Raw genomic sequence first — 23,645 nt, 5'->3', positions numbered from 1 at the left:
TCATTACATTTAGATACATCGTTTGAGACTGACTTATTTCCAAAGCGTTCCTTCACAGAGAGTTATATTCACATGCACCTTAAATGTCTTCTACATTCTCCACCGTAGTACACCTCATCACAATATTTATAATAAAAAGGCTAACCTGTACATTCTTTCGACACTGACATTGAGTAGGAACATCTGCGATGTGTAAGAAACCCTGAAGAGTAATTTGATTGCACCGAGACAGATGTAGGCTGGTAAAATAATAAGGCACAGTGCTGTGTGTAGGGAACAGGGCTGGTCCTTTCCGCAGCACGGACTTCACCCACCCGTTTAGCCCGGCCGCAAGAACCGCGTTTGGATTAAAGTCACCTTCCAAGCACAGGGACAACGTTCACCTACCCAAGACTGCTCTCACCCCCCAGGATTTCACATGTTACAGCGGGAGTTAAATAACGCTACGATATCAGTGGAGTTTTAGAACACATAGTGGCCCTTCTATGGGAAGTATGAAGCGTATACATTTCCCCAAACCCTTATCAAATTAATATTAAAAAAAATAAAAAAAAAAAATCAAGTGGTATCCGTGATGAGCACTAAGTATAAAAGCATGATGTCCAATTTTCAAAGCTGCCAGGTACCCACAGCTCCGAGTGCTCGACAAGCACGTGCCAAAGCTGCAGGTTTTTTCATTGAGAACAAGACTTTCAGCGCAGTTTGTTTTGAATCTCAGCTGGGAACTGCAGAGAAGTTCCGCAGATCTTTCCATAGGATTTTGGCTCTCCGTTTCCCCAACAGCATTACACTTTGGCAGGCAGGGGATTTGTATCAATCATTTCAGCAGAGATCTCTGGGTGCGGAATCAGCCTTTTTGCTTCTATGGCCAGGATTAGCAAGACATTGCTGAGATCATCATGTATACGTTTCACGGCCAATGCTTGTTTAGAATTAAACAAGGAAAAAAAAAAGGAGAGCCGTAGTCTGCAGTGAATATCCCTTTAAAAAGGACCCGAGGTTTATTTCGGAGGTAGTTTTAAAGAGGATGACCATGGCAAAGAACTGCTACTGATAAATAGCTGCTTAAAAGGTTTCCAACTGCATGAAAGTCCTAACGGGTCACAACGGTTGTAAACAATTTCAGATTGAGCAACACAGCCACTCTTCCACAAAAGTCACCTTAAAGCCTTCCAGTCAGTCTGTTCTGGGTTCTCAGGTCACCAGACAGCTGAGCTCCTATTCAAGCTGGGTGGGAAGGGTAAAACACTCCAGTGAAGAGTATCTGTTGTACCTGGTAGATCTCTAAAATCAGGTCGCTGCTGTGAAACAGGCGTCACGAGCAGCAGTTGGCGTTAGTAAGGTCAAACCTGTCAAGATCTAAAGGCAGCCTGGGTGGCACCACGTTCCGCTGTGAAGAAGAATCACTCACCATCCCACTGGGTCCAAATAAAAACAAGTTTCTCTTTGCAACTCAGGCAGGCAGATGATATTTGGACCCCAGTGTAAAAGCGATGTGTATCTGTCAGCTGTCACGCTCAGGCCTTGTCATTCGTTTACAGAAAAATATCGCTAAACCAAACACCTAAAAATGCAGACGATAAACAGAGCGTGTTATTTACAATACAGAGACTAACAGTGTAGTAAAACAGAGGGAACGTTGCAAGGAACGTTTTTAAACAACTTTGGGTGAGTTTTATAAATGCGATGCCTGTTTTGCTGTAAACCCAAGCAATCTGCATTTGTTTTGTGCCAACTTCCGAGAACGTGACTGAAGTTCCAGCGGAACATCACCAGTGCTGGCAGATTAACAAACTTGCAAAGCAAAGCGTTACCACAAACACAAAAGCTGTTCTGATAATCTATTTAGACAAGGTTAGTTTGAGACGACTTTTAACATTCTAACCAGTATCCCAACTAATGAAAGCGATGGACTTCTGGTGATTTCAGACCTCACTGGTGTTTAGCTTTCCAAAAAACAAAGTGTGAATCCGTGACTCAACTGCATCTCAGTGAAAGAGCGACTGTCACCGTCCCGTTACAACTGACACCGTCCGAGGACGCAGCCCGTGCTCCAGCCCCCCACGCGCGGCTGCGGGCATCCCCTGCGCCAATTCACAGGGAACTCAACAAGCGTTTGCAGGGACAATTCCTCAGCTCTCTCTCACTCGGGAGATTTATTAGCTCACCTGGACGTCTCTCTCAGTTTGGGAATACTGCGTCACACTGTTCACTGGAAGCAAACATTCAAGACCAAGATATTCTCAGCTGCACTCCCTGGGTTATGAAGTCCTTTTCAATACAGCAAAAACCTTCTGAGGCTGCTTCCTTTCCTTCTCACCTACTATGGCTATATAGACGAGAGCCCCAAATTAGGAAGACAGTTAACTATGCACTTGATTTTAAAATATAGTAGTCCCAAGTTAAGCAAGATCCAGTCTTACACATACACAACTCACAACGGGCACTTGTGCAGTCAGGGCATGCTGAACCCTTTTTCTAGATAAAAAGCAATGTTCTTGCCAGCTAATTACTCCACCTGCAGCTTTACAGCACCAGCCTGAAGTGAGATGACTGTGTGTGCACCAGGGGCTGTTACATCACCAGTTACCTCATGGTGACCAGCTCCCAGGAGTCACAGAACGATTATTCTACATTTGGTATTTCATAGATGAAAATGGGTTAGAACCAAGACACTGCTCTGTGTTCCTAAGAGAAGAGCTGTTTGTACAGCTCCTAGCGCGCCAACGCTCCACTGTCTTCTGCCAGGCTCCAGGCACTACCATCACTTTACAGTCTCTATAGAAAGTGCTTTTCTATGCATCTTCCCTAACAAGCTATTGCTCCTTTCTCCTCACTCACCAGGTACATTTTGTAAAAAAATGCATAGAGTAAAGGCCAGAGGAGGAAGAAGAATGTTCCTGGCTTCTGAAAACGTGCTGCATCTATTAGAGATTCTACTAAAATCGGTGTATCTTCTGCCGCTTCCCCCTTAAATCCACTTCCCTGACTCCATCCAAATAAAACCTCACCCAGCCAAGCCAAATAAAAAACACCAGCCATGCATTATTAAGTGAACCATGACCACACCATACACACTGGTGTCACTTGTAGCTGCACAGATAAAGGCTAGACTGTTATTTTAATATTATTACTAAGCTTATTGGATTTACACTTGTAAAACAAAAGAACTCAGAAAAGCTACATACACGAGAACCTCAGTTTAAACAACAGTCCTGGAAAGTTTGGAGCTTTGGCTCTGTCTTTTTGACTTTTTTGTTTATACAGGCTTCCACCCAGCATTTCACCAGTGCTGTAATTAAACGGAGCAGAGAAAACGCAGCCCCATCTTCTCAGAGGGAGGGTCTTCAATTCAACATGTGCTCACCTTATCTTTAAAAGCACCCTGATAATTCCTTTGTTTGTATACTGAGAGCCTCCTTGTTTTAACATTAAAAACCTGCTACAGAGAAACTCATTAAATTTAAAACCTTCTGTTCATAAAAGGTCTAAATTGTATTTAAAATTGTGTTCAGCCACCTGGCAAGAGATCAGATGTTTTTGTAAATGGACGCGGGCCATGTGGCTGCAAGCAGTAACAACCCGAACGAGTTGTGCTGTTGTCACTACAGGTCATTCCACCTTTTCATATTCTTGGAAGATAAAGGAAGAGGAAATACAAACTCATACAGTTTAAGAATGAGAAAACGTAGGCATCTCTCTCACAAAGACCTGAAGGAATTCCATTAGAAATAAAGCAATTCTTCCCATAACGAAATTTGATTTGGATCCACCAGTTTTTGCACCTCATGTCTTCCCTGATATTTCACAGATTATGCTTGGATTTTAGGACATACTTCCAATTATTAGGCATGTGCGTGCGCCCCCCTCTATTTTCTAGTTACAGTCCTGGGCCTTAAGATTTAAATTTGAACTCCAAAGAAAGACATACTTGACTCATTAGCCCTGAAAAAACTGGCCCACACTTGCAATGGGCCCATCCTGATCTCAAATTCCCCCACCAGCTTTCCATAGACTTTTAAGGGAAATAGCAAGTGTACAGAAGTTGGTAGTTTTATTTAGATATAACCTGTGTTCCACGGCATTTCTACGCTCCTTTGGAAAAAAAGAAAAAGAAATTCAGACGATAAAATTTCAACACCAAATTCCTTTGGTGTCTACATCCCATGGTATTTTTAAAAATCTCAGCCAGGATAGATAAGGGAAAAGCGGTGCAGAGAAATAAAATTCTTCAAACATAAGTTAGCAATTTGGAAGTAAGTTCCTAATGCGTTACATTAACACATTTGTGCTTTTGACAATAGATGTAAAAACTCTCCCCAGAATAAAAAGCGTTCAGTTGGAGATTAACTGAAAATACGTATTTTAAATCAATTTCCCTTGCTGTCTTAAGCAAAAGAATCTGTTAAACCGTCCTGATAAGAAATAGTTTGATTTCTAAAACAGCAGTATTAAATAGCACGTCTGCCAAACTGTCATGTTACTCAACAGCTGAGCTGCCCTACCCAGTAATGTAATATGCACCACATTGTGAGTGAAACAATTGGATAAAAGTTAGCCCTTTAAATGTGTACATTTTGACTGAAATTTTTATATTCAAGATTTAGCCTCTAATAAAAAGTAAATCCATTAAAAACCTCTGCATTTAACTTCCTTACACATTATTAACAAACAATTAAAATACAAGGTATGCCTTCTGGAAATACGTTATTCTCTATTAGCTGACCAGTTTGGGTAGCACAGTACATAGAGGTATGCTGCCATTGGAGTCGGATGTTAAATTAGCCCTCAGCTTGTTGGCTACTCCAACTACAGGAGGCAACTTGGAACCTATTCCTGTGAAAGAACTTGTATAGCTAGAAATCCGTTTACTGGAGGTTTTATCAGTGCTGGGTGGTTTGGGCGTTCGTTTACAAATCCAAGGGTGCCTTAAAGCTTGACCCGGAGTCATGCGTGTGGAAGGATCCCAGCTGAGACACTCTTTTAAGAACTCTATAAACAAGGGATCGTCGCAGCCTTTCAGCGCCGTCACCCAGTCTTTGTTCCCTGGAGCACCTCGTATTTTACCCCGGCGGGATCGACTCCCATTAAGGGTCACTCTTCCATCTGCGTGTGTAGTTACAGTGCAGTAGCGAGGATGACCCTTAGAGTTGATGAAGTTCTTGGCTCGCTTGGATTGATCCAAAAGCTTCTGAGGCGGCATCCCAAGAAGCTCCATCATACAAGCCAGCTGGTCTCCCTCATCCTCTCCAGGAAAAAGAGGGTATCCAGTCAATAGTTCCACCAGAATACAGCCAAAACTCCACATGTCTATGGGCATCCCATAGCGACTTCCCAGAATTACCTCTGGCGCCCGATAAAATCGAGACTGAATATACGTGTAGACTCTTTGGTGCTCAAAACAGCTGGACCCAAAATCTATAACCTTGATTCCACTCCTCCCTTGCTGTTTTAGAAGGATATTTTCTGGCTTCAAGTCACAGTGTATGATTTTATTTCTGTACAGAGCATCCAAACACTGCAATATAGAGTGAGCAAACTTGCGTACCAGTTGGATACTGAAGCCCTGAAACTTATTTCTTTTAATCAGCTCATACAGGTTCATACTCAAGAGTTCAAAGGTCATACAGATGTGATTCCGAAAGGTGAAGCTCTCCAGCATGTGAATAACATTCATACTGCCCGTTTTATCCTGCTTCTTCAGATGCTCCAGAATCCGGATTTCTTCTGCTGCTTGGCGATGGAATCTCTTTTCATTGCGAACCATCTTTAAGGCTAAGTGTTGGTGGAGTTTGTGATCATAGACTTTAGCAACTTGTCCAAAACTGCCCTTGCCAATGATTTTGAGTACTTCATACCGGTAAGCAAGATGGTCATGGGGCACGTGAATGTAGCTGCCTTGGTCGTCATCATAACCCCCATTGTTGGGACCACCGATCACTCCTTGCCTCTTTTTTGCAGCTGGACCCACAAAGTAAATTTCAGAAAAACTAAGTATCTCTTGCTGCTCATAAGCAGATAACTGATGTTTGTACTGTTTGACAGCTTGCTCTGGAGCTTGGGAAATGGCTTTATGAGCTTTTGAGGAACTACCACCACCTTTAGAAGTGCTTATGCTCTCTAAGCTTTTATCTTTTGTCAGGGAAGGAAGAGATCTTTCTGAACCAGCGATGCCTGCAGACTGAAGAGTGCTACTCCTTCTGTTGCCAGAGTCCTCAAATAATTGCTCCACTTTGACCTGACTTCCAGTCAGAGGGTGATCCTTCATTGCAAGTTTGTTGCTAGAAACCTACATATGGGAAAAAGAAAAGCAAGCTTTACTCTTCTCTTTTCAAGCACAGGGTAAAAATAAAATCAATACCACATAAAACAAAAACAGTAACATCAATAGGTTTTGCACTTCTATCAGGAACAAATATAAAATGCTGGACCTAAACTAACTCAAGTTCCAAGCATGGTTACAGAAAGGTACACAAATGCAACTTACTGAAACAAGCACTTGCACAAATGTGGTGTATTTTTAAGTCCATAAACAGTAAACCCTATATAGTCAAACGCTCAAACAAGGACACAATACCTATCCCTACTAGTATGCATGTAGTCAGCAAACAGCCGGGGGAACAGCTATGTTTAGCTTTAAACGTGGGTGCAGCAAACACAACCAAGGACAGATGCAACCTGCACCTGTCTGAAACATGCGACAGAACATGAATGAGCAGAGAAGCGTCAGGAATACTGCGAATACAAGCGTGCCGAAGGAAGACAAAGAAATGACAGCAAGTGACATAAGGCTGGTGTAACCAAGCCGCACCAGGAGTGAAAGGATGACAGAGCGAGACAAGATAAACCATACTTTAAAAAAAAAAAATTGATGTTTTTTCTTTGAAGGGGAAAAAAATAATCATATCCACAACTCCCTCTGAAATCACAATAGCTGCACAACTATCTTAAGACAGTCTTGGAAGCTTTGAGTAATCGAGAATATCTCTTACACCAACTTTGTCATCAGTAGTCTATAACCACTGACTCTTACTGCCATATGTTAAAATATTTACATCTGAAAGGAATGCATAAAAGGTGAGAAAAGAAATTTTTCAAGCTTGTCATTTTTACAGCTTAGTATATGCTGAACTCCCTGGAGTTCAGTTTCATACTACAGCAGCAGTTATTCCCCTTTTCTACTGACTGACGCTCCATGCCGACAGACAGCAGAGAGGTGTCGTCTTATCCTGTGCAACACTGCAGAAGCCACGACTAGAGTAGCAACATCTGTTTTCCATTTTGCCCTTTAATCTAAAAATAAAGATTTGAGACACATGCCAAACTAAATCCCTGAAAACCAAAATAACTACACAGGAATCAAACAAAAAAATATAAATAAACCTGCAGATCCACAGCAATAAAACCAAATTCCTTTTTAGTTACACACAATCCCAACATCTCGGCACAGTCAGTAAATAAGGGAAGTGAATGTTCTGGCCAAAAACAACTACACACGACTCTTAAGAGTCTGTTTGTTGCTGCTGCCTTGAAATGATAGCTCTTCCTCACAAGCCCCAGAAAATAGGCATTTCCTGTAGAAGTCAGTCCTTATCAATGGTGACTAGAGGCCATTAGATATATCCTACTAAGTTCCACTACTCTGCGTCCTATCAACCCAAAAATACAGTGCACTGTAAGAGACACGCCTTTCCAGAAACTCTTAAACACAAAAACAAAGCCCAACCCTGGTAACCAAGAATAAACGCCTTTTTCTCGGAGTCTGGCTGAACCTCCGAGATAAGAACGACATATTTTCAGAACTGGCTAAAAGACTATTCAGTCCAACAGACTCAAACAGTAAGTTTACAAATAAACGGAGAACATAAGCACAGAACAAGGTTCACGCTTGTTTGTTTTCTGAAGTTTTCCAGGGGAGGGCAGGAGGGGGTGAAACCAAAACAAAACAAGCCTGTCCTTCTACAGTAGAAGTCTTATTTTCACCTTTGCAATCAAAACTCGATATTCCTCCTACATGGGCTTCCATTGTATGCACAACAGAAGCAGCTTTTTATCTCTGCGATTCAGAACAGACACAACCTCCTGATGCAGAACGTGGTCGCGGCAGTTTGTACTGGCAGGGCTCGGCAGCTCAGCATTCTCTGCTGGGGCGAGCAAATCGTGCATCGAGACCTCAGAACGCGCTACTGTGTTGCAGAAATGCGACTTATGACATCAATTTCTTTCAAGTATTTGATTTCCAAAAAGTGATGTTAACAGTCTGAATGTCATCAACTGTAGAAACGTGATAAAGTGCGAAAGCCACGCAAACAGTGCTAAATCTAAATATTCTCTATTCAGGAGCCATAACAACTCTGCTAATGCTGCTGTTTGTAGCAAACATTTTGTACCTTTGAATCCCTAAATAAACAAGGAATTCATTATTCCATTTATCCCGGAACTATTTCTTAATGAAGAAACTATGCCTTTGGATCTCAAACCCAACTCAATAGCCATCCAGTAGTACGGACTAAGTTTTCATTCTTAGAAGGCTACCAAATTCATTTGCCACGTGACAATGAGACACAAATATAGATGAATCCTAACTTGAACTCAGAAGAGTTACGCTAAAGTCAGCTGACTCCTGGGTAACATCAGCTTGCTTTCGACAGCTTGCTTTTACAAATCGCAGGCTGCACAGGTTTTGTTTTATTGATAAAGTGCTGTTAGCAGCCAAGAAATGAGACTGACAACACCAGTGGCACCCTGCTGAAGATCTTCACATACTTACAAAACTTCATTTTAATTGAGAAGGAAGCAGTTAACCCAGTTCCTACACAATTGGTTTTACGAAAGTGCATCAGTTATTTTCTGAATTAAGCAAACTGAATGAAACCCATCTGTTCTGTAAGCAGAGATATTTATGTTCTCTTGCAGCCAAGATGAAAAGAATGGACAGCTGCAGATATCAGAACTCTTCAATTCTCATGTAACATTACATGGTAGTACGAAAATCCTGCAAGAAGGAAACCAAATATCACTTAATTCCAGACACTTTCCCATTAAAATTGAGCACCGTGATTTTCATCCTTGGATGCCTCATCTCAGTTCCTGCTCACAAGATACCACTAAGGTTGTATTTTTTCATGTGTCATCATGGCGAAACTAGGCATTTTATAATCCTTAATCTCGCTTTAAGAAGCTAATAGGCTTGACAGACAAAATACAGTTGAAGAATAAGATACACCAGCAAAACAAAATATTTATAGGTATATTTGTATTTAGCTGGATAGTTCCATTCTACTTAACAACTGAAGTTATACTACAACTTAAACATGGCAGTTTAAAAGTTGCCACGTCCCTGAAAAAAAAACCAAAACCAAACAACCAACCCACTACTCTTCAAACCTTCACACTCCACTACTCAACAAGTCTCTAAATTCCTTCTGCTCTCCCTCAATATTGCGAAAAAGGGAAAACACAGACCCATGCTACTGAGTTTGCTCAGCGAGCTGCAGACCAAATTAATTGCTAATATCTGTTACAAGAAATCCTCACAAGGTGACGATTTTCATGTGCATCTCACTCGGTGAAATGTCTGTTTTCACATTTCAGAGCGTTGTTTTTTTAAGCTTGAGCTCCTGCCAGAATTCAACAAGAGCCAAAACACATTTAAAAACATTAAAAGGTCAGATCACTGTAAACATGACTGCTACTGCTCAGTTCAATCAATTTAAGGAAAGATCTCATGACTCCACATCTGCTGAGGAAACACAGCACTTACGAAGAAGCACGTTAACACCTTCAGTCCATAAAGAGCTATTTTGCTAGCCAACGAAGTGGCAGATAAGGCTAAAGTTTTCAGAGGAGAAAGATACTTTTGTAAGAGGTTTGGCAGCCACACAAACCCACACCGATCCTTCTGTTCTTCCCAAGTACGTATCTCTTAGAATTTTCATGAGGGAAACCAAAATGCAAAGGTGCAAGAGTTAAAGCAAAGCATGCGTGGATTTACATACTTACCAACATACAAGGTGACACGGGAGAACGCTTCAGCCTTTTGTAAAATAACTTTCTTGATTAAAACATGAGCTGAGGATAGTAAGATAGGATTTCTGATGCTGCCTACCAAGTTTTACATTGAACACAATACCACATCATTTTCATGCTTAATAAAAGCAATAATGTTAATAAGCTACTACAAAGCTGCAACATCTCACTTTTTTAATTTAGTCTCTATAGGGAGATATCCAACTCCTTGATAGTTCTCACTGCCACACAACACAACGCGAAGACCCAGACGACTTTAAAATACTCACATTAGATCTTCCAAGAGAAGGAAGTCCTGAGGGGCTGCGTTCTTCATTTGTAGACTCTTGGTACCTAATCTGATCTATCCTCATATAGGAGTCATATAATCCATCTCCAAACCTGGCTGGAAACGTCCCATACACAATCCAGTTAGTCACAACAATTCACACTGATACAGACAGAGATAAATACTGCAACGTATCTCACTTTGCACATTTTCATCTGTAAGATCATCAGTTCTTGTTCGTTTATTAAATGTTCTTTAGAATTTAACTATGACTATATTTTAATACCACAACAGAGCGCAAAGCTCTTGAGAAATCTTTATTTGCAATACTTTTGATTTAGAGCTTCTCTTTTTTAAATCAACTTTTGCACTGCAAATATACCCTTCAAAAACATTAACCAGCATACTCCCCATTTTCCCTTAAGTAGGGTAATCCCGAACGAGCCTCACTGGGAACGACAACAGAAAACGAGCCCACACTTCAATACTTGATAGGACTATCCTTTAAAGTAGCTTATCCCATAAAAATGATATGTGGGAATTACAGTTGGCAGATTCGCTGCAAGGGGAAGGAAAAAAAAACCCAAAAGGCAGTGTCGGTTCGCACCCTAACTGTTGGCAAATGCTGTTAAGGAACCCAAAATGGCAATATTTAAGGCGACCGACCCCGCTCCGGGGCCCGGCGGTTTTGCGAAGGGGATAACCCGAGGGAGGCGCAGGTTGAGGGGGGATCCCCGGGGCTCCCCGGCCATCCCGGCCCGGCCCTCCCCGAGCCCGCGGGACCCCCGCCGGGGCTCCCCGCGGAGGGCCCGGCGGCCGCCTCAGCCCTCTCCCGCCCGGCCCGGCCCCGCGGCCGCCGCCTCACCTGCACCGAGGGTCGCCTCCGGCTTCCTGCCCAGCAGCATGGCGGCGGCAGGGGGGGGCGGCCCCCATCCCCCGCCGGGCCCCGCTCCGCCGTCCAGCGCTGCCGCCGCGGCGGGCGGCCGGGCTCCTCCGCTCCGCCTGCGGCCGCCCGCCACCGGCCCGCCCGTTGCCAGGGGAACGGCCCCCCGCCGGGACGCGCCTGCGCAGTGGCGGCGGGGCGGGGCGGGGAGCGGGGCCTCGCCGGGACGGGGACCGGCTGATGGCCGGGCGGGCGCCCGCCTTACGCAGCGTTGATACATTTTTAAATCCGTACCCAAAACCTTTGAGTTTCATCTCCCCTCTCCGCCCCCCACCCCTAGCGGGTCTTCACCCGCCCCCTCACAGAACAAAGCGTTGGGGAAGAGCCTCCGTGAGGAGAGAACCCGCAGGGCCCTGGGGCGGGGGGAGCGGGCCGGGCCGGGCCGGGCCGGGCGGGCTGAGGGAGGCGGTTTCCAGCCGGACGCTTTTGTACAGCGGGACGGCGCCATGGCGGCTGCCGCGGCCTGAGGGGAGGGAGCGCGGCGGCGGCGGCCGGGGAGCGGGCCCGCCATGTTCTCCAGGGCGTTCCGGGTGAGATCCAACACCGCCATCAAGGGGTCCGATCGGTGAGTGCCGGGCCGGGGAGCCCCGCCGCGCCGACGCGGGGAGCGGCCCAGTCCCGCCTGCGGCGGTGGGCCCGGCCCCTTCGCCCGGTAATCGCCGCGGTCCGGCGTCGGTCCCGATGCCCCGGCCCGGCAGCTCGGCCTCCACGGAGACACGGGCCGGGGGCAGGCAGGGAACTGCGGCCACTTTCACCTTTTATTTGTGATAAACACGAACGTTTTGAATACAAAATGCGCTGTTCGAATTAAACAAGACTTAAATGAATTGTTCCACCGAGGCCCAGCTGATCCTTCCTTACGCTCTCGAGTAGTGATGCTCACCTGACTTGCCCATCTTTCAGATACGCTTGCTGCCTCTGAAAGACCACACAAACCCCCCTTGTGCTGGTCACCATGTCTTAAAACATCAGTTAAACCTGGGGGGAGAGGGAAGTCTGGCTGCACCCCTGCTCCTGCCTGCAAGATCTGTAATGAAATCGCTGCAAAAGAGGGGCAAAGACAGCAACCGCAGGTATAAGCAGACTTTTAAGGAAGAATTTGAGCAGGGTAAGCATATTTGGCCTTTTCCCAGTATTCTTCTAGCATGCAGCTTTCTCATTTGTGAATCCAGACACAAATGCTTGAAATTATCTGCTGTGAAAAAACAGCAATCTCATGAACAGCCAACAAAATAGTAACTACTGATCTAGGAATTATTTTGAGGGACGGTCTAGACAGCTTTGTAACACACTTGTGATTGTATCATTTCAGGAGGAAACTACGAACTGATGTTGCAGCAGCTTTTCCTAACCTTAGCGCTGAACAATTGACTGAGTTTATTCCAAACAAGGAAGAGCTTAATGTCATCAAAATGTACTCTCACAAAGGGGAGGCCGTCACTGTTTACATGAATAACAGGAACCCAATACTGTTTGAAATTGAGAAGGCTCTGTATCCAACAGGTATGGGGAGTGGACTAGAATAATCCTCCCTCGTTACTTACTGGGCACCGACCTTTCCCCAAAAGATTTCCTTGTGTTCATCTTAGGTACTTATCCTATCACTATTGTATCGCTACACTTCATAATCGTTAGTGTATTTATTCTACCAGCACCTCTGCGAAATCAGTGGCATTTCTGTATTCTTTCTGCAAAAAGGCAATTGAGGTGCTCAGAGGTTAAAAACCAGGAAACAAGTCTATTAAGTCATAGTTTGGCATCTTAGCCCCTTTTTTCTCTCGTGTCCACTGCAAGGTGTAATTCCTGGAAGCATGATGTCCACTTCCAGGCAGCCCTGCACTTAGACAATGAATTGCTCTGGTATTCTCTGCTTTTATTTTTCCCATACCTAGCAATTCTTCCTTGTTGGAGTAGCATTTTAGCTCAAAGTGTCCTTGACTTAAGGAAAATAATGCAAACATTTATCTGTATCCTTTATAATAATTCACAGGAGCTTGAATTAACTAGCAGTTTATTTTTCTCCATCACATCTACTAATTATTGTAGGATCATTCAGATTTCAGATTTCTTGATTACCAGAGTAACAGCAGAGTGTTTAGTTGTAGTTAGTGTTGTACTGCTTGGTCTTAAAGACGGGAAGAAGTAACAGCTATAGAAGTTTTTAATGATGCGTCTTTAAATTTCTGTTCTGTTTTGGGACAGTGTACACTCTGTGGGTCTACCCAGATCTTCTCCCTGCTTTTTCAACATGGCCCCCTGTGCTGCAGAAACTAGCAGGAGGAGCAGGTAAGAGGACTAGGACTTTGTCTCATTGTATTGCAAAAAGGAGTTGCCTTCAGGGCTTTTTTGATGTTACCTTTCTGATTGGCAAAAATGTACCTGAAACAGACACACACACACACAAACGTATAAAGAATAAGTACTCGCAAAATAATTCATGGTGATGTCATGAGAGGCTAAACAAACTGTAAAATTTTGTGAATGGAACAAAGTAGATTAAGCTGTTTAAATGCATTAACCTGTTCCATGTGGGAGTCTCAGATTTGGAAATACCTACTCAGAGTGGTCAGCAACTCTGAATTAGGACATAGAACTGCCTGTGTCATTTGTCTGTCTTTTTTGTAACTCCTTGAGCAGCTGAGTTTGTTTGCTGCCACCCCGCTTCCTGTCACTTCAGAGATGAACCAGCTTATCCTATGGATAAGAAGTGAGTTTATATTGGAATGTACAGTTGTAATCACTGTCAAGTAAACTGTGCAGGTGAGGCTGGATTCAAGTTCCTGGATTACTGGCTCTACCACCTAATTATGGATCAAGACTAACAAGAACGGAGTCTATTTTCTGGAACCTGCTTTGGATGTGGTTCAGACTCATGAGAATCTGGTCTTTATAAACTTTAACTTGCAGAACGGCTCAACCAGAAAAAGATTAAATTGCGGCCGCTGCAGCCTTAGCCTGTAAATGGAAGTGTACATGTAGGAAGAGGTGTCTTTTTGCCGTTACACGGTATCTAAAGTAGAACTCAGGCCCTTCTGTTTACCTTATTTGCTTTTGGAAAATAAAGTGCTTGAATGTGTAGCTGCGATAGACATCCGATCAAGCCTTGCTGCTGACTTGCAGTGACCTAGTTTCTGGTGAAAAAAAAAGTCTTGCTAATGGTGGAAGGACTTTGATGAAAGAGGGCTGCGGGTCATTCATCTCCCATGGCAACTAGGCTACCTCTGGGTAGGATCCAAAGATAAGAAGCTGGCCACGGAGACAATGGCCAACAAAGGCAGAGAGGAGAGGTAGAACCACATCTCAGAAAGAGGAGGAAAGGCGTGAGACTATCCAGATATGGAGGGAGGGAGCAGATTTAGGGAGCATTCAGTTACAAAGAGGAGAAGCAAGGTAGTGCTGTTTGTGATATCTGTTCTGTCAAGTATCTACTCTCTGCCCTGGTTATTTACATAATATGCACATGCTACTTACCTTGTCACATTAAGGTCTTTATGTGATTTCTGTCCTCAGAGATGTGGAGCCTTGGCTGCAATTGCAGAGTTCATTCTAGATTTGCTGAAAGTAGTTGTGACAGTGGAGGGGAGGAAAAATATTGTTGGCTTCTTCAGCATACACGTTAAATCTATGATGCTGAGAAAAAAAAGAGAGATGGCTTCAAAACCAAACCGTGGAACACAGGTCAGTCCATGAGACTGCAAGCTTTAGACAGTTATAGCTGCGATGAGGGCGAGCAGATGCTCTTTACATAATTTGGTGGTGACGTACGTGGCGTGGAAAACTGTTGTTTACTCACATGCCAGTCTATTCACCCCAGGTATGGAAAGCAGAAGGAAGCACGCAACAAGGTCTATTCTTTCTGTGCAGACAGCAAGGAGCTGGTTAAGGCTGCTTCCTCGTGCTGAGGAGAGTTCACAGCCGAGTGCAGCTATTGTGCCAGATCAGCAGGGTTGGGTCAGCAGTGGCGCATTTTAGGCAATTCTGTCTTCAGCCAGAGAGCTGCTGGTGTAACCTGCCTTTGGGACAGGGAAGAGTAAATGGGTTTTCCAGGCACATCTCCTCATTCCTTTCTCTTTCCTTGTCATTAATGAAGAGTGATGCTCTATAGGCTGGGAGCTCATACCTTTTTGTTAAAAACAGTTCTCCCTTTGGGCCTGACAGGGCAAGGGGCTGAGTACGCTTAGCTCTCCTGCAGTTTTTTGGGATGTGCCCAGCACCCTTGTGAATTGGACCCCTTACTCCACAGGGTGGTAGCAATAAGTGCTGCCTTACTAGGAGGAACAAAGAATCATGTTTTCTCTGGCACGTCTCAGCTATTAGCAGGCTTGTATTTTTGCTGAGTAACAGGAGGGATGGGGGTGGAGGTGCTAGTGGCTGAGTCTTTCATTGACAAATGGATGTGCTTTATTCTTGTCTCCAGATCTGATGCTGCCAGGAGTTGTAGTGCCATCTTCTGGCTTTCCCCAAGTAGAGCGGGGCACGCTCTGTGCTGTCACCCTTTTGGGAAACAGGTACGGAGGCTACTTTATTCATATCCTTTTTTAGGAACTAAAAATGAAAGGAAGCTATTTTTTACAGGAAGACTCAGTGGGGTTTGAGGAGATAAAAGCAGAATTGTTCTCGTGCATTTATTGCACTGTGGATCTAACCAATGGAAAATACAGCAGAAAAAATATCCACTTAAGTTTCTGGGTTAGGATATGTTTGAGCTTGGGTGGACAGCTCTGCAAATTAGTTCTTTTGGACCTGTGGGTCCAAAGTGGTACATTTGGTGGTAGATTTGTTTTGAAACAGAGTAATTTTTTTAATAAAAGATAGTATTCTACACAGTTGTCTTTTTGTCTATGAGGAAATTCAGAATGAGGGAGCAGTGCTGAAGCTGTTGTTTTTTCCCCCCACTGCTAGTCTCTTTGGGCAATGCATACGCTTCTTGTACTTTATTAGAGCAAAGAATGCGTCGCTGCACAACCTTCACTTCAGTATCACAGCTGAACATATCCTTGGGATTCTTTGGAAGACTTTACATACCAGAAAGATGGGACAAAACCAGAAAATACCTAGATGATTTTTAAAAGGCAGGTTGTAGAGAACAAGGACATCGTAAAAGAAATTCAGTATATGACAGTGGCACAGTCTGTCTTTGCCCAAGTAGCACAGTGTGTTTGTGCTGTCCTGCTGTAATACTCCCTCCTTTTCCCAGAGCTCCAGTAGCAGTTGCAGTTGCCACTATGTCCACTGCGGAGATGCTGGCTGCTGGAATGAAGGGGAAGGGCTTTGCTGTGTTGCATACGTACCTGGATCACCTCTGGTGGGTATATTGCCAGGCATTTGGTAAAATGTGTAACAACTCTCATGCATTTACTAAAATCAAAATCTGTGCCCCAGTAAGGTTGATCTGTCAGTTCAACATACTGAATTATTTGGTTACAGTTTAGATATGACCATTATTAAGGTTTCATCTATGTGTTTTTGATGACTACGCTTTTCTGACAGAAGCAGGTGTCTGTCCTGACACCTATCTGTTATATACGTATTGGAAATAGATATGTAAGATTATTCACTTTATTCAGTTCCTTCAACCTGAGTGCAATTATTATAAAAATGAAACTAGAACATCCCTGTTACTCTGATTTTAGAAAATCTTATTGTTCTGTAAAAAGTGAACTTTGAATCATTTTTGCTTAAAAACTGGTCACAGGTCAATTGTGCGAGTCTGAGCCAAATCAATGATTTGCTTTGCATATGGATTCAATTAGTCTGCTGAGTTTTGAATTAAGATTCATGGCGGGAACATAGAGTTTATGGAGGAATTGTTAAATAAATTTTATAGTTTTGAGAATGCGGAAAAAGATCCACGCAACTTCCAGTGCCTTTTATCAGGGTGACATTTGTTCATTGTCCTATGGGCTTCAAAGCAGTAAACAGGAAGCTACGTTACACTTTTTCTTCCTTTTATAGGGAATATGGTGACAAATCTTATCCTCCTACCTTAGCTCCCTTGGTAACAAATACTGCTGAAAAGGAGAGTGCTGAAGATGAGGAAGAGACGGAGGGGAAACAGCCTGTCATCAGCTTCTCCACTGACCCATTGCAGCATGTGGACATTGGTGATTTGAGCCTGAAGGAGCGAGACACTTGTGCAATAGTGATGGGAAAGGAGGAACTGCATGAGAACAGAGCTGCAGAAACAGATGAAGATGCCAACGCAGAGGTTCAGCGGGAAGCTGAAGACAGTAGGACTCCACAAGGTATCTTTGCATACAAATGAAACCAAACTGTGCCCCTTTGGTTTGCTGAAGCCCATACCCAGGATCTCAATTACTGTGCATTCCAGGCAGTTCTGTCTGGTCTGGAATGGAAGGACTTTTGTGGACTGTCTGGAAGGACAGTCTGAAAGAACAGACTACTCACGGCTTACTTGTCCTTTTTTTCCCTGCAGAGCAAATGGATGCATTATTTAATCAGTGCTTTTTTCATGCCTTAAAATGCAAAGTAAAGAAGTCGGATCTCCCTCTGCTCACCAGCACATTTCTACGCAGCCATATGTTTTCATGCTGGTATGTGGTAAGAAGATTGTCTTTGGATTTGCCTGCTGGGTTTTTGGCTTTAAAACTGTGGAGATCGAGTGTGATATTTAAGATGAAAGTTTTGACACAAAGGTAAAATTTAGTCCTTATCTAAGGCTATCTAAGACTATGCTCACTTCTTACTTCAAATACTTTGATGTAAGGATTGTGCAGACCAGGATACGCGCTGGGTAGCTAACTTAAATCGGCTGGCATTTGTTCCCAGACTGCTTAGTCACTTAAATGGCTGTTTGCCTACCCACAGGAACGTCAGCACTAGTTTCACTCATCATGTTCTATTTATTAGCTTGTTTGAAGTAATTCTTTCTCTGTGTGATTTGTATTTTTGCTGTTAAGAAACTTCTAGCGTAAGTAGCAAGATTTAAGAAGAAATGAAGGGTGACTTATAACTAAAGAACTTTTAAAAAATCCATTTATAGCCCTGCTGGCCAACAACTGGACATAAAGAAATCAAGCTATAAGAAGGTGAGATTTTTCTGTTGGTTTTTTGCATTAATTTAAATAAGATATGGAAAGAGAGAAAAAATTTGAAGTAAGAATTGTTCAAGTGTTAGTAAAACAGACGGACAAAATATCCTAGAAGCTGTTCTTAAAAGCCAAGTTCTGTTTCTCAGCTCTCTGCTCCTGCGGGATCCAAGGAGAAGAGTAATTGTCCTGAAAGCAGGAGCATTGATCTGCTTTGAATGCAGCTAGTGCTATCTGCCACTGTATACTGCAATAGCTATTAAAGGGTTCTCGTCTTGTTGGACAGTGCAATTACTTGCAGGAGGACACTCCTGTTCTAAAGCTGTTAATGAACACAAATGAAGAGGAAGGAGATGATATTGTCCCTCTTGTGTAGATGACAAGCAAAGACAAAGTGCACTGGCAAAGATCGCACAGTAGTCCATGCGAGATGTACTGTGATTTGGCTAAGAATGTCTCAGAGCAAAGAGATGGCAGACCTGCAAAAGGAACCTGCTTTTACTCTGTTTTAGAGCCAGACAGAGGCACCTACTGCTCCTTAACAATTGCTGTGCTTAAAGAAGCAAAGACGTGAGGTGTGTGTAGTTATTCTGATTTAGCAAGTAACTTTAGAGCAGTCAGAAACGCATGAACAGGAATTTTAAAATCTTGACTCCACATTTCTGATTGTTGCTTCCTTCAGTTCTCTAAATTCCTGCAATGTATGCAGCAGCAGAAGATCTTACACGTGAAGGAGCTGAGCAAAGGTGTGGAGAGCATTGTGGAAGTGGACTGGAAACATCCAGAGTATGTAGAATATCGTAGTCTTTAATAGAATCGGTAGTCTCTGAAAGCTGGAATCTGCTACTTCCAGCTCTATTACCTATACTCTGCTTGACTTCTTGTTCTGAACAGCTGTAGCAGCCCTCATTTTCCTAATCTTAATATGCTATGGAGAGGTTTTATACCCCAATTAATTGCAATTTTTTGCAGTGTTACAATTAAAAATTTCTGGCTTCCAGTTTGGCTGCTAATAAAAGTCTTAGAGCATCGAGCCTGTTAGCTGTCACTAAAAAGCACATTCCTTTGACAGCGTCTTGATAGTTTGTGTGAGTTTCTTGGTTGTTGCTGGGGGAAGGGAGGCAAGAAGGTTTGAAACCCATCAGGCAGTTTTCTATCCATTTAACAGTGACTGTTTTATGCCCTTCCAGTTTAAGCAGGTCTCCCCCTCCCCCTTCGATCGGCGTGCTGGGCCAGTTCGTTGTTCAGCTTTGCAGTGAACTTACCTGTCTAAACAATAATTCCAGTAAAAAGATGACACTGCTGCTAAATAAATGCTCGTGAACCTACAGTCTCAGAATGTCATAAAGGATGAAATCAAGCACTTTGCAAAATTGGAAGCCAAAGTTATAATCTCAAAAAATGAAAACAAAATATTGCTGTGTTTTCCCTTACACATATTGATTTGCACAAATACCCTTACCTATTACCAGATTCCGCTATTGGTGTTTCTATTATCTTTCTAATGAGTAATATTTACCTCACATCAAGAACATCCTACTTGTTCCTTCTGCATATTGGCACGTTAGCTCTCTTGGAATTTCCCAGCGGGCCTGAGGCTTCCTGGTGTATAACGTCTCCTTGGCAACTAATGGAGTGGAGAATATTTCAGTAGATATATCTTCTCTTCTGCGTTTGGAAAGAACCAGAATTACTTTGACTTTCTGCATTAACTTTTCTCTCATTATGCTTGGCCTTATCATCATGAGACAGGCATACTCCAGCTCGGTTTGTCAGTTCTCTTACCGTCAAGCATAGAGTGCGCAGCTGTGGTCAATGAAATGAGACTCCAGCTCCTGCACTGATCCAGCTCTTACCCCTCTCTTCCAGACTGTTCTTTCATCAGTGACCACTAAAGAATCCTTTCAGCAGACACAGCCCCCACTGCAATGGAATGCATCTGGGGGAACTGACATGTTATACAACAGACCAGAAAGCTTTTTGCATGACTCTGCTAGATTTTAGTTTCCCAGTGAAATGGAAGTGATAAGTTTCAATCCCTTTCACTCACACCAAATAATTCTTATTTCAGCATTAGAGCATTTGCAGTACCTGAAGGATTTTCTTCAGCCTCAGCTGCCCAAGACAGCAAGAATGAAGACAGAGGACAAGTGTACCATGCTCCCGAAATTATTCCGCTTTATGGGGTCTCAGCAAAAATGGTCCCACTCTTTCAGGAGTCTGGACACAGGTAAGCGTGAGGAAAGTACAACAAAGCCATTGTTACGTGAAGAAAGAGAGTAGAGTAACAAACCTATGCTGCTACCATTTTGTTAGCCCTCATGGGGAGGGCCCTGCGGTGCTGTCAGGAAAGGTGCTGGGCATCAAGAATATATTCATTGCTTCACAAAGGGAAGAAAGATAAGAGACTGTGACAACTGTGTTCAGCAAGTACTCACATCACTTCTCCCACAGCTAAGGAGGTGATAGCTCAAGTGTCAAAATTGGTACGTTTTACTTGGATTGTCTTAATTTGCCATTGGATAAGGCATATTCTGCCCACCCACAGCATGGTTTACTGAAAAGAGGACACCCAGGTAATTTAAAGAGCTCCCTTCCCTCCTGTAGTTTAGCTAGCACTCAGTGGCAGCCTTTCTTCCGCTGGGCACTTTTGTACAAGTTATCCACAGTCCCCTGAAGTTGGGGTGCCATTTGGGTCATCCTCCGAAATTAGCCCCTGTGATTACCCTGTGATTACTGCTGTGAGCCTTTTATCTGGTGTACAGCAGCTGAGGTGTAACAAGAAGGTTCATTTCAGTATTGAGCTGTTGCTACCAAATGTACTCAGAGTAGTTGCTGTCTTCTCTCTTAGTGACAGAACCTGACACCTAGCTACTTAAAGTAATAAGTTAAAAAGTTTTCTTTCTCTTTAGAAAAGGCAGCATCCTCTCAAGCAGTGAGGTGAGAAACATCATCATCAACTATGTGAAGACTAATGAGTTAGTTGATGAAACAAACAAAAAGTGAGTAGACATGGAAGTTGTCCTACCCTGCTTACACAGGGGATGCTGAAGTCAGAGGAAACCAGGAACTTCTTTGCTTCTAATGTGTGTTTTTGTTTTGTAGCTTTGTAAAGGTGAATGCCATTCTGTGCGACTGCCTGTTAGATAAATCGGAACAAGATGAAATCTCGAACCTTAAATGGGATGACCTCTTGAGCAGGTGACTGTTTTCCCAGTGAAGTGTTTCAGTATTACGTAGATTTATTGCATGCAACTCAAAGCCACGTGTTATTGGAGCTGCCCAAGTTGTAACTTCCTACTGGTAATGCAACAAAATCACACAGAATCACAGAATGGTTCATGTTGGAAAGGACCTTAAAGATCATCTAGTTCCATCCCCCTGCCCTGGGCAGGGACACCTCCCACCAGCCCAGGCTGCTCAAAGCCTCATCCCACCTGGCCTTGAACCCCTCCAGGGATGGGGCATCGACAACTTCCCTGGGCAACCTGTTCCAGCGCCTCACCACTCTTACTGTAAAGAATTTCAAAACAAAAACCATCCAGAGACCTTCACTTGCAGGATCTCTCATTCTTCACCATTTAACAAGCACCTAGCATTAACTGTTGTGGTTGTGGGGTGTTTGTTTACCTGCTAACCTCTTATCAGGGAAAGCATCCTAAACAAACAGTGCCTCGTTCTGCGTATAATCTATACGTACATATTTATAAACCCATCCTTTGCAACAGATAGCTGAACACGCCCTTTTTAGGCAATGGCAATAGAACTTCTGCATTTATAACCCAAACCCACCTTTTAGATCCAACAGGCCTGATTATCTGACCAAAGCCCTTGTTTCCATAGACTGACAAACTTTGCCTAAATGTCCCCACTGTCTTACTTGCCTTGAGCTTCTTAATCACACACCTCCAGCAGCTTCTTTTATTTCTGAAGCCAAGTTTGCTCATGGGACAGTAACACAGTTTATGCTGAATTCCAAACAAGTTGCTTTACAATCTGTGAACAATACAACTGAACAATAGCTTAAAATTAAAGAAGGTTTTCCTCTACAAGAACCAATTTATAAAATTTTACCAGTAACAATCTAAGCTGTAATTTTTGCGAGGCAGTAGACGACCTTTCTTTTTATTCAGGCTCGCTCTTTAAATAACAGCTAGGATGCTAATCTTTGCCTGAGCTCGTCATACATTCTCTTCTTAAGATACAAGTTCTCACACACAGAATCTTGGCTTTCGTGTAGTCTCAAAAACCTGAGAGGCTGCAGTGGAAAAGCACAGCTAACATCAGCCTTGCTGTACTGTAGAGACTAATTGGATGTATCAACTTTGCTCAGGTGCCTTGAGCGACTGCAGCCCTTACACCAGGTGACATTTTTTGGACAAGAGCCTATTGTGAGGAAAGGAAACATTGAGCCCATCGACATAACCATAGCACAGAGATCATCAAATAAGAAGGTAAAAAGAGAACTAAAATTACGGGGCTTGAGTAGAAGCCCAGATTCTGAGAGCAGCTTTGGCAGCTCATTTTTCTGGGGTGGAGTACCTACAGCAGTGATGTTTGCAATAATTCTTAAAACCTGTAGGTGACAATTATCAAGAACCTTGAGCTGTATGGTCTAGACCCACAGTGCGTGGCCAACATTCTGCAACAAAAAGTACAAGCCAGTGCCACCATCACCCCCGTACCAGGAACAAAAGACAGAGTTCAGGTCCAGATCCAAGGCAACCAAATCCATCATCTGGCCAAGATGCTGCTAGGTAAGTCCGTTCTGGAACTGGGCTGGGACTGGTTATAGCAAGACACAGATTTTAATTCTTGAGCTCTGAATATTTACCTGAAGCGAACTCTTGGTTATGTTGCAGAAGAATACCAGCTACCTCGGAAATACATTCAAGGCCTCGAGAAGGCTCCAAAGCTTGGCCGGAAGAAATAAGAGAAAAAATCAACTGTAAGAATTACTCAGATGTCATAATTTATAGAAGCGTTCTGCCAACAAATCAAGGATAATGTACAGGCCCCATTCATTCAAAAACGGGTCCTGGATGTTTACAAGGTCTAGGATCCACCCAAATAATAGTACTGCTCCAGCTGTTCATTTTTCATAAAAATAAAAATCTGAATAAAACCCCTAGCATTATCCTTTTCCATGTATTTTCTAGAAGTTCCTATGGTGCACTGGTGTCGCGGCTACAGTGGCTTTTGCCTAGGTTAACTGTCTTGCTTTGCATCTTTTAGCAAAGGCACGGCGCTAGAAGCTCCACCGAAATGTAAGCAAAGTACATTCCAAGGCGTTGTCCTGGAACAGTCCGGTGTGCGGTGCCATAGATTGTGTATGTCACAAGTAAAACCCATTTGG

At 43.3% G+C, this 23,645-nt stretch overlaps 2 protein-coding genes across 5 annotated transcripts; one reads left to right on the top strand and one right to left on the bottom strand.

Moving 5' to 3' along the window:
• Nucleotides 1-3,083: 3,083 nt before the first annotated feature.
• Nucleotides 3,084-11,332, bottom strand: DYRK3 (dual specificity tyrosine phosphorylation regulated kinase 3). Of its 2 annotated transcripts, none has more exons than XM_074564207.1 (3): nt 11,163-11,332; nt 10,299-10,414; nt 3,084-6,289 (listed from the first exon to the last, which is right to left on the bottom strand). In XM_074564207.1, the coding sequence occupies exons 1-3, from the start codon at nt 11,200-11,202 to the stop codon at nt 4,718-4,720; spliced, it is 1,728 nt and encodes a 575-aa protein (XP_074420308.1). In that variant the 5' UTR covers nt 11,203-11,332; the 3' UTR covers nt 3,084-4,717. The 2 variants fall into 2 exon arrangements, with proteins under 2 accessions (XP_074420308.1, XP_074420309.1); XM_074564208.1 differs by having other exon boundaries at nt 10,299-10,410.
• Nucleotides 11,333-11,653: 321 nt separating this feature from the next.
• EIF2D (eukaryotic translation initiation factor 2D) lies at nt 11,654-23,420 on the top strand. 3 transcript variants are annotated; one of them, XM_074564430.1, is made up of 16 exons: nt 11,669-11,805; nt 12,553-12,743; nt 13,443-13,526; nt 14,751-14,918; nt 15,658-15,748; nt 16,438-16,545; nt 17,196-17,485; nt 17,677-17,794; nt 18,244-18,289; nt 18,972-19,075; nt 20,361-20,519; nt 21,202-21,291; nt 21,395-21,490; nt 22,623-22,743; nt 22,872-23,046; nt 23,152-23,420. In XM_074564430.1, exons 5-16 carry the CDS (start codon nt 15,663-15,665, stop codon nt 23,220-23,222), a joined length of 1,464 nt encoding a protein of 487 aa, XP_074420531.1. In that variant the 5' UTR covers nt 11,669-11,805; nt 12,553-12,743; nt 13,443-13,526; nt 14,751-14,918; nt 15,658-15,662; the 3' UTR covers nt 23,223-23,420. The 3 variants fall into 3 exon arrangements, with proteins under 3 accessions (XP_074420529.1, XP_074420531.1, XP_074420530.1); XM_074564428.1 differs by lacking the exon at nt 14,751-14,918 and having other exon boundaries at nt 11,654-11,805; XM_074564429.1 differs by lacking the exons at nt 11,669-11,805; nt 14,751-14,918 and adding an exon at nt 12,260-12,348.
• The last annotated feature ends 225 nt before the right edge of the window (nt 23,421-23,645 follow it).

The sequence above is a fragment of the Larus michahellis genome, chromosome 21 (genome assembly GCF_964199755.1).
Source record: "Larus michahellis chromosome 21, bLarMic1.1, whole genome shotgun sequence".
NCBI lineage: Eukaryota > Metazoa > Chordata > Aves > Charadriiformes > Laridae > Larus > Larus michahellis.
The sequence above is the reverse complement of the archived record's forward strand: the minus strand, read 5'-3'. Positions and strand labels throughout refer to the sequence as shown.